At 41.5% G+C, this 9,470-nt stretch overlaps 1 protein-coding gene across 1 annotated transcript in view; it reads left to right on the forward strand.

Moving 5' to 3' along the window:
* The window catches only part of LOC104413277 (T-box transcription factor TBX20-like), a gene marked incomplete at its 5' end in the record, with an annotated part of 19,667 nt that extends 15,793 nt beyond the window's left edge, over positions 1-3,874 (forward strand). The window contains 1 exon segment of the mRNA XM_010024214.1: positions 3,534-3,874. Coding sequence (XP_010022516.1) covers positions 3,534-3,874 — 341 coding nt within the window.
* Positions 3,875-9,470: the final 5,596 nt, after the last annotated feature.

Genomic DNA, 9,470 nt, shown 5'->3' on the forward strand with positions numbered 1-9,470 from the left:
CTTTATCAAATGGTTTGTCTACTTTAGCAAGACAGAGTTGTTTTTTGTGGGGACACTCACTGGGCAAATTGCATTTGTCATTATTTGCCACTGGAAACAGATCTCAAACCCATCTCATGGGATGACGAGCATAAACTTGTGTTGCATTATTCTTTGCATGTTGACTTTGTGACCTGCCTGATATGCAACAGCCACTTGAGGTAAAGCAGCTCTATCTGTCTTCCAACTGGCAGTGCCCTTGTCTTGTCCTCTAACTTCATACAGTGTTGCTAAGATAAGAGCATTATTTCTGGTCATAAGCTCTTTGACTTGTGCAGAGGAAACACACTTATTTTTAACCATGAGTTGCTCTTCAACAAGCTGTGATTAGGTGGCCTTGTTCATATGTGTCTGTTCTAAGAGCAGTCCCTTAGGCTGCAGAGTTTCTGGAGCAAGTCCTCAGCTGGTATGATGCCATCCTTTCACATCCTCCTGTGCTTCATGTCAGCTTTGATCCTAGGCCAGTCATTGTTAAAGACAGTGTTAAATTTCCCCTTGCCAGAAGTGCTCAGAGCAAGGCACCTTCTCTCCAAGAATTAAGTTTCTCCCTGGTGTGATACCCTCCTTTGGAAGTGAGAAAGTGAACCTCAGTATGAGAGCTTGCCACTAAAGCCTCTCTCTTCTGAAGAGAATCCCTAGAAAGGTGTCATAGGAGGAAAGAACAATTTATAACAGTTGATCTTACAGGGCACAGTTCTGCATTTGCTCACAATATGGCAAATGAGTAAGTGAGGAAGATGATGAGTTGCGGCAACTAATTTTCTTCTAATCTGGGAGCCATATGCTAGCATAGGACGTGATTGTTCTGGGCAACCAGAGGAATGCACAGAGGGTAAAACATACTGCTCGTGCAGATGAGTAACTGGTACTTACTGCCTCCACTCTCTGTTTAGGTCTGGTGTACTTAAATAAGGAAAAGCCCTCCAAGACATGAGAAGAGAAATAATGATCTTACAGAAACTCCAGAGACATTTTCATTTCTTCTGTTGCATTTTAAAACTACCTTGCTTGCAAAGTTGAGGGATGTCCTTCCATACGTATGACAGCCTAATATATACACACTGCTGGGTCCTATGTGTTATATGCTCTCTGAAGCCTCAGAATTACTAGAGCACATTTCCTTGGTGCTGGCAAACGTGGCATGAGAGACTTTTTGGAGTACCAAGTTGCAATTAGAGACCATTGCAGCTGGAGGAGGAAAGGGGTTTATATATGTTCCTCCTGAGAATCATAGCATAGTTTTGGTTGGAAGGTCATCTAGTCCAACACTCCTGCAATGAGCAAGGACACCAGGTTGCTCCAAACCCCGTTCAACTTGGCCCTGAACACTGCTGGGGATGGGGCAGCCACAGCTTCTCTGGGCACCCTGTGCCAGCGCCTCAGCACCCTTACTGTAAATACTTTTTTCCTTACATGTAGTCTGAATCTTCCCTCTTTTAGTTGCAAACCATTACCCCATCTCTTTTTGCCACTAAAAGTTTGTCCCCATCTTTCTTTATAAGCCTCCTTTAGGCACTGGAGCTGCTCTAAGGTCTCCCCTTAAGGAGCCTTCTCTTCTCCAGGCTGACCCAGCCCAGCTCTCTCAGCCTGGCTCCATAGGAGAGGTATTCTATTTCTCTGATCATTTCATGATCATTCACAGAAGGCATCACACACTTTCTTCTGTGTAGAACAAAGGAAGTCTATCCCTGCTATTTATTTCTAATTACTTCAGCACCCACATAGAGCATTCTCAACTCAGCCAATTTCAGCCATCCAAAGATGGAAGCAGCTAGCCTTCAGTAGCATATTTATCACAGGAAGTCTACTTCCAAAGGAATTAACAGATATGAAATATATAAATCCAATTAAATCTCTTTAATGCACAATGTCTGGGTGCCTGCACTCCAGCATCCACACACAGGTTTCATAGTAGCCACCAGGAACAGAGCCAAATGTAAGCCTCCCAGGCAAATCCAGATTTGCATCCTGCTTCCCCTGTAGTGCAATAATGCTGAGATACTCCCTGATTTGCTCTGGTCTGTGAGTACAGTGTTAACCTTACAATTTGGCTCTGGATCCTAACTTCCCAGCATTTTGGATTTGGTTCAGTGGTAGGGACAGGGTTTGGTTCAAGTCCGTTTCCACTGCTGAATCAACATAATTTCTCTTTACTGGGCCATTTTACTCATTTTGTTAAGCAGGGGAGGAATTAATCACGATTTGAGAATATATCCCTAAAGAGATTTATGATTTTAAACAGATCATTTTCCTTTTCTGCTCTTCTATTGCTGTTTGCTTACAGTTTTGTTTTGAGTACGTGGCCTCAGTTGGTTGGTCTATGTCATTCCAATAAGTCTACCTTAACAGATAGCTGTCTCCCTATTTTTTCTTTTCACAACCTGGATGAACCTATCCTCTAGAATCAGATTTATGAAACTAATACCTGTTGTAAAATGTGTTGTCTCAGAATGTTTTGCAATACAGAACTGCAATTACGTTTTGCCAAATATCCTTGCCAGTAAATTTGTTTCTTAGAGTAAGAAACATTTTCTCAATGGACAAAGTTGGACAAGAAAGAAAACACAGAAGGGACATGAGCTGAATTATTGTTTGAATAGGAATCAAAAGAGTTTATTTATAGGATTTTATGTATTCCCATTTCTAGAAATCAGGCAACTGATGATGAGCAGATGCACAGAGGAACTGCAAAGGTGAAGGGCAACGTTGTCACGTTATGATCTAACAATGACCATGTATAATTAACCAAACAAATTATTGTTTTCCCCCAATTTTTTTTATCTAAAGTAGTAATTACCCCGAGAGCCAGTTCTTAATATTTTTGTGCATTTCACTGAAAACCCCCCATCTCTTACTAGGATTTAGCATTAGTGTTGTTTCCCATAGCACTGTATATGGTAGGAAAAATAACGAATGCTTTGAGGTTTAAGAGGCTTTGTTTTCTGTATTTTGGAAAAGGCAGGTTGAGTGAAAAGATGCCGTATTGACAAGTTCTAGTGGAATAAAATAAAAAGGGAGTGGGGAAACTTGCAGTGCAAATACATTCTTCTGCATTTTTTGCCAAACTAAAATTTGAGGAGAAAACCCTAGACAGTTCTCTTGAGGATGTGATGAAAAAAGCTACAGCATCTCTTCGAAACAGGGCTGTAATGCAGTGAGATTCCATGTCAGAGTAGCTGTTTTGGTGTGTAGGGTCAGCACTACAAGGTTCTTCAGTGCTTAAGACCAAAGATGTCCAATATGCAAAACTGATTTTACTGTTCAAGCCAGTGCAACCAACTTCTTAACATGGAAATCTGTCTACGTGATAAAGGACAACAACTGGCAAATAATAATATAAAGAAAGATAAAAGGAGAGAGAAGTATTTCCCATGACAACTTGTCATTAAAATCAGCCTTGCTGTGAAAGGCTTTTTCTCCCTTTTTGCTATGTCACCAGCTCTGCGTGCTGCCTGAAGAACGAAGCATCAGGCATTATTTCTCTTTGCTTGCAGGGTCAGCTTTTACAACATCTGACAACCTGTCCCTCAGTTCCTGGGTATCCTCCTCAACCAGTTTCCCTGGATTTCAGCATCCGCAGTCTTTGAGTGCCCTGGGTACCAGCACTGCCTCCATAGCTACACCCATTCCTCATCCAATCCAAGGATCTCTGCCTCCGTACAGCCGCCTGGGAATGCCTCTCACACCCTCTGCTATAGCCAGCTCCATGCAAGGTAGTGGCCCCACTTTCCCTTCCTTCCACATGCCCAGGTACCACCATTATTTCCAGCAGGGTCCTTATGCAGCTATCCAGGGACTGCGCCACTCCTCCGCAGTGATGACACCGTTTGTATGAGTGATGTAAGACAAGAGAAACGTGAGATTTTCCATGTGCAAGTTTGGTATGAAAAGATACAAGGGACCTTCCTGCAAGGCCCGTGGCAGAGGCGCTGAACTCGTCACAAACCAGCTAAGAAAATGCATTACGGATATAGATTCCTCTGTTGAGGGATCACGAGAAGAGAGCGTGCGGCTTGGAGCTGCTCCCAGATCTTATGTGTAACACAGCCGAAATGGATCCCAAAGTTCCCAGGATGTTCCGTCACGTGCAGCTCGTTCCAAAGGTGCATTATACCTAGTGGAAAGAGATGATGTTTATGCAGCAGTGTACAAATTAATTGTGTATAAGTCGTCTTCTTTTCATATGCTAGATCAGTTCTGGGAAAGGCAATACTCCTACTCATCTTCATCTCTTCTTGTGACTGATGAGCATCTAGGCAGAAAAACGTATTGCTGTAACTCTGAGCATGTTTTAGCCATCTCAGCACACATCTGCTGGGAGCAGGACAAAGTGGAGAAGACCACTGTCCTTTTTAAAAGACTGGCTTATATTCACCAAAAGCAGTATTTCTTAGTTGCTACTATAATCCCAAAGAGAGAATGATTAATGAGTCTTTCTTTATTTGCTTCTTTCACAAAACACTTATCAGTTCAAAAAAGAAAAGCAAAAAAAAAAAGAACTGTGTTACAGGACTGTAGCAGTAATGATGTTTTCTGTCCTTCAGTCTAAACAGAAGCTTGTCCTCTAACCTAGGAGGAGCAATGTAACTATCCATTAAGGTATGATGAAGGAAAATGATGATTTGGGAAAACCTGTTACTTAGAAACCCAAGACACCAAGTCTTTAAAACAATGCTTGTTTGCTGCTGTGTTTGCCACTGAAGACCTGCTTCTAGCTGTAAATGCGTACCAAAGTAACCAAATGTCAGGCTAGATCAGCCTATAGGCTCTCTATGTCAAACTATAATCAATGGACTGAAATAAGACGAGTGGCATTGCAGTATCCTTTTATTTGTTCTGATTTTCTTAGGTTTGGTCATGGCTGTTATTATACAAGCTTTTCAGCCAGGAAAATGAGGGTTGTACTGTCTGGCTTTCCATGTCCTGGTAGAATGGTGGAGTTTCCTTAGGAAAATATCAGTGCAGAGCTTCACATGTAACTTCCTTTTAATGAATATCTGCCTTTTTTCAGTTACTAATTAGGGTTCCCATTCAATCCTGTCCACTTTTTCTAGTATGTTATGTCTGATGCAACAGAGGAACTGTAGATGTGTAAGGAAAAAAAGGACACCTCTGCAGTGAGCTGGCATGAATCCTTTGCACTGCTGAGAAGAATACCAGTGCAATGCTGGTTTCTAGGTGGCAGGAGCTGGGATTTCACTGTAAGTAAGTCAACACAGAGTTTATGTCTAGAGTTGTGTCCAAGTTACAGACGGTAACACGTCTACTGATAAAAAAGAACCTGTGTAGAACTGGAACACAAAGTGGAAACCAGGCTTTTTTGGCACTATTCTCCTTCACTTTTGAGCAGTGTGTGTTGGGATTATATGGTAAGAACCAGAGTGCAGTACACTGAGTCACCTGCCTCCTATCTCTGTGAAGTGCAAGGCGAGTCACACGCCTTTTTTGCTCCCACTGCCTTGTCTTACGTGCCCCATCACATAGAGCAATGACAACATCACAGGCTTTTCCCACTTTCTACCATAGGCCAGTATTTGCATCCCACAAATAAGAGCCATCTTAATGATTTTCCTGGTAGCAGTGTCATCCTCATTTCCCCTTGCTCACTGTTGTGATAAAAAATGACCCAAGGCAATTTGCAACTTCTGTTCTCTGTATGTGAAAGAAAATGAATGTTTAGTTACAGATTCTGGGTTCGGAGCTACTACAAAGAGTTCCATAAATGAATGTAACAGGCCAAGCCCTGCAGTATTTAAATGGCTTCAAATCAGACACCGAATTTGGCTCAATGTATCCAAATACTAGATTTTGCTCCAGGCTGTCAGGCTCACCTCAAAAGTGCATGTTGCAAGGTCGTGTCTATCAATGATCTGTATTGATATCAATCCCCTATTTTTCAGGAAATCGGGCGATACTCGCCCCGTAACAACATAACTCTTCAAGGACATACACGATTCCACAGAAACAGGAATTTCAGGGAAGGAGATTTGGAAGAAAACTTTAATCCCTCTCCTTCAGTTGCTTGACTTGTGTTAGAGTTGTATGAAGGCCCTATGATGACATGCACTAAAGCCTATGGGGAAATCCTATTTCTTTTATCTGTTTCCTTCTGCAGCTCCATTAACTCACCTGGTGCTGCAGGGGTTATGGTTAGGTTCAGAATTCAGGCTGGTAGCTTTAATGCTGGTATTTCCATCAGGAAATGGTGAAGTGAGTAGGCAGCTTTTACATGACTCCAGAAGTAAGTTTGGAACAGGTAGGCTGACTTAGGCATGCTTTACATGTCATAGAAAGCCTGCTCATACATTGGCCTGTCCTTCCTTTGTGAAGGCAATTCAGAGAAATAAACTGTACAATCTCTTTAGCCCTGTCCCTGTGCTGAAAACACCAATATGTGACATGCAGGAATGAGTTTAGAGAAAATCCTCCAGGCTCTTCCTGGAGAACGACACTGGAATTTGACAGCATCCTTTACAAAAACATGAAATGAAAGACAAGTGCTTTTCACTATGAATAAAATGGGATTTGCATCTGAAAAAATACGGTGGCAGCAGACTGTCCCTACGTAAAACAGGGTAAGGCCAATTCCTCATCCAAATTCGCTGTGATGAGTTTCATACTGTAGATGATGCAGATCTAATCTTTCTCAGTGGCCTCATCCCTCCTCATGCTGCTCTCTGCGATGGTTTAACTCCTTTGCATCAGAAGCCCACTGGGTTCCCTGCTAATGTGGAATCATGGACACATCCCAAGCGAGGGAACGAAGGCAGCTTGTGAGAGCCTTCCCCAGGAAAAAAGTCAATAGGTATGTCCTGTTCTCACCTCCTCTTCTTTGCCTCTGTAATTCTACCTCCAAAACCTGTTGCATAGAGTTGAGGTTGAGGGGATTAAGTTCACAGAGACCACAGGAAGCCCAGTGAAGAGGTCTTGCCACCTCGCAAGGCTTCTTCTTCCTGTCCCTCTCACCTTCCTGTGAGCGGAGGGCAGCATAGGAGTGATTCCAGAGATACAATTCCTGCCTCACTGAAGCCAGCTTGACTGTAACAAGAGATGAGATTTCATTCAACATTGTCACCTAAAAATAAAGTGTAACTGTAAGAACGATGAACTGAAGCGACAGCAACAACACAGGAACTCCACAAAACAAACCCAAGACTAAACCCCAGCTACAAATAAGCTTTAGCACTGATTGGAAGGAAAGTAATATAAATTCATAATTAATTATAATTAAAAACTATATAATATATAATTAAAAACCAAACTATCTGTACTACGTTGTCAACAACTCAGTCATTTATTTAAGGAGTTGCTGTACTGCCGTCAAAAGTCCATCACTTTCAGGACAGAACATCTGTTGCTGGTAGATGGTCTGGGAATGCCAAATAATAATCTCGAGTTCATTTTCCAATATAACTCACATTTTATATCCCATAAGAAGTGCTTTTCACCTTTATGAGCTCTCTTGGCTGAGCAAACTGGTGCTGGTTTATGTTGTTGGGGTTTTTTTTAAGCAGGGCGGAGGGAACATGCCTGAATATGCTTTCCAAAGAGAATGATAAGATTATCCTCCAAAGTGTTACAAGCACTTTTGGGTGTTTTCTGGATTACTCTTTTATCCAAAGGTAGTCAACAGCCTCAGGTCTTTAATCCAACAAAAGCATCCCAACGACTAACAAGCTGACTTAGATGCATTTGTCTGGGAGTTTTTAATTCTACTTTTGGAGCACTGAGAGAAGCTAGACATAAAATCCCCATTTTAAATTTGGTTTGCACTATTGCTTTATATGGCCTGAGGCACTGTCAAAGAGAGAAATTCAGTGCAACTGGGTTTCAGTGGTACTCTTCTAGGTGTAATCTGACAAACAAGCATAGCCTAAGTGGATAAAGGTATAGAGTTTCTAATGGAAATGCTTCTTCATGAGTTCAGAGATGGGAAGTTGTGTAACAGCTAACATCCTTGGTAGCACAATCTACAAAATGCAATTGCAAATCTCCTCCCAGAAGGCTTTATTCCCTGGAGGCTGGGACGCTGTATGAGTGTGTACACATAAGAAGATGTTGCTGCTTCCAGCATCCAGCAAACACTAACCAGCATTTGAAAATGAACCTCTTTCTTTGAAAACGTTTGGGCTGGCAACTGGATTATGGACTGCATCCTCTTCAGGGGTGTGTGCTATAGGGGAAGAGAAATATCAATGAAAATTACTGCAAAAACTTGGGGAGCTTTCCAAAACAGTAAGTTAATATAAACTGTGGCAATTCAAACCCTATATAAGGGGTAAAACCAACAGAGAGATCAGTGTATGCTTAGGGCTCCTTATCTGGGAGGGAGTTGTGGCCACAGTGGCCACTTACCATCTTCAGAGGGATGACATTCACTCCCTGCCAGATCAACTTTGGGTTTAGAGAGATCTTACTCTCACTATTCCTCAGAGCATTTTCTGCTGCAGGAAATGTGGTTTCTTTACTGAACACTTGCTGGCCAGAGGATTTATGTATGACTCTGTAATAAACTGTCCTTACATATAATCTCTAGTTTATCAAATGACAACTTCTTTTTCTTTATTTTATCTTTTTAAAAGAAAACTAAGCAGTGATTTAAGCAAACTCTGAAGTAACCTTTTATGATAGTTTAAGGACAGAAAATACAGTTCACTGTATTTTACCTTTAGCACATTTAAACGATCTTTTCTTTCTTTTGTTTTCTAATTGTACCTTCAGAAACACGAGGAAAGATTTGCTTTAAAAGTAAGGAAGGTAAAAAACTGGATGTAATCTCTTTAACAGAATGTACCACAGTTCTGCTGTTTGCTGTGTTGACTTTGTTGTTTATAATGCATCGCGTGAGCACATTCACCATGTACTGAAGTGTGTGTTTGTGTGTATGGGGCTGGGGGGTAGGGGGAAATCTTTTTATGGAAAAAGAAGTTGTGAACATAAACTATGAAGTAACATCTAATGAAAAGTTTCTTTTTAAGTGCAATATATTTATTTCTGCTAGAAATATAATATCAACATTATGTAATATTTGAAGCATTAAATGTTATTTGTAAACAGCTTAAAATTATATATATATCACAAAAAATTGTACAGAAGTGCAAATGTGTGGATATTCAGTTTCTTTCATTAAAATATTGGGTGTTTTGATATATCATTCTTATTTAGCCAAATCTTTCTGCATCTGTTGTTTTTCCTCTAACCCAGTCATTAAGTAAGTGCAGTGGGACCAGGGAAGGGTTTTTCTGAGAGCACACAGACTCTGGTAGGGCTGCTCAGATGCAAAAGGTGGTTTAAATCTTGGATCCCAGGATCCCCAAGATACTAGAGCTGCGTCCCCAGAGCGTGAGCAGCAGGTCATGGAGGGGATCCTGCCCCTCTGCTGTGCTCTGGGGATTCCCCCCCTGCCGCCCTGCTCCAGCCCTGGGGAACCG

Source organism: Nestor notabilis, unplaced genomic scaffold (assembly GCF_000696875.1).
Source record: "Nestor notabilis isolate BGI_N333 unplaced genomic scaffold, ASM69687v1 scaffold25591, whole genome shotgun sequence".
Classification (NCBI taxonomy): Eukaryota; Metazoa; Chordata; class Aves; order Psittaciformes; family Psittacidae; genus Nestor; species Nestor notabilis.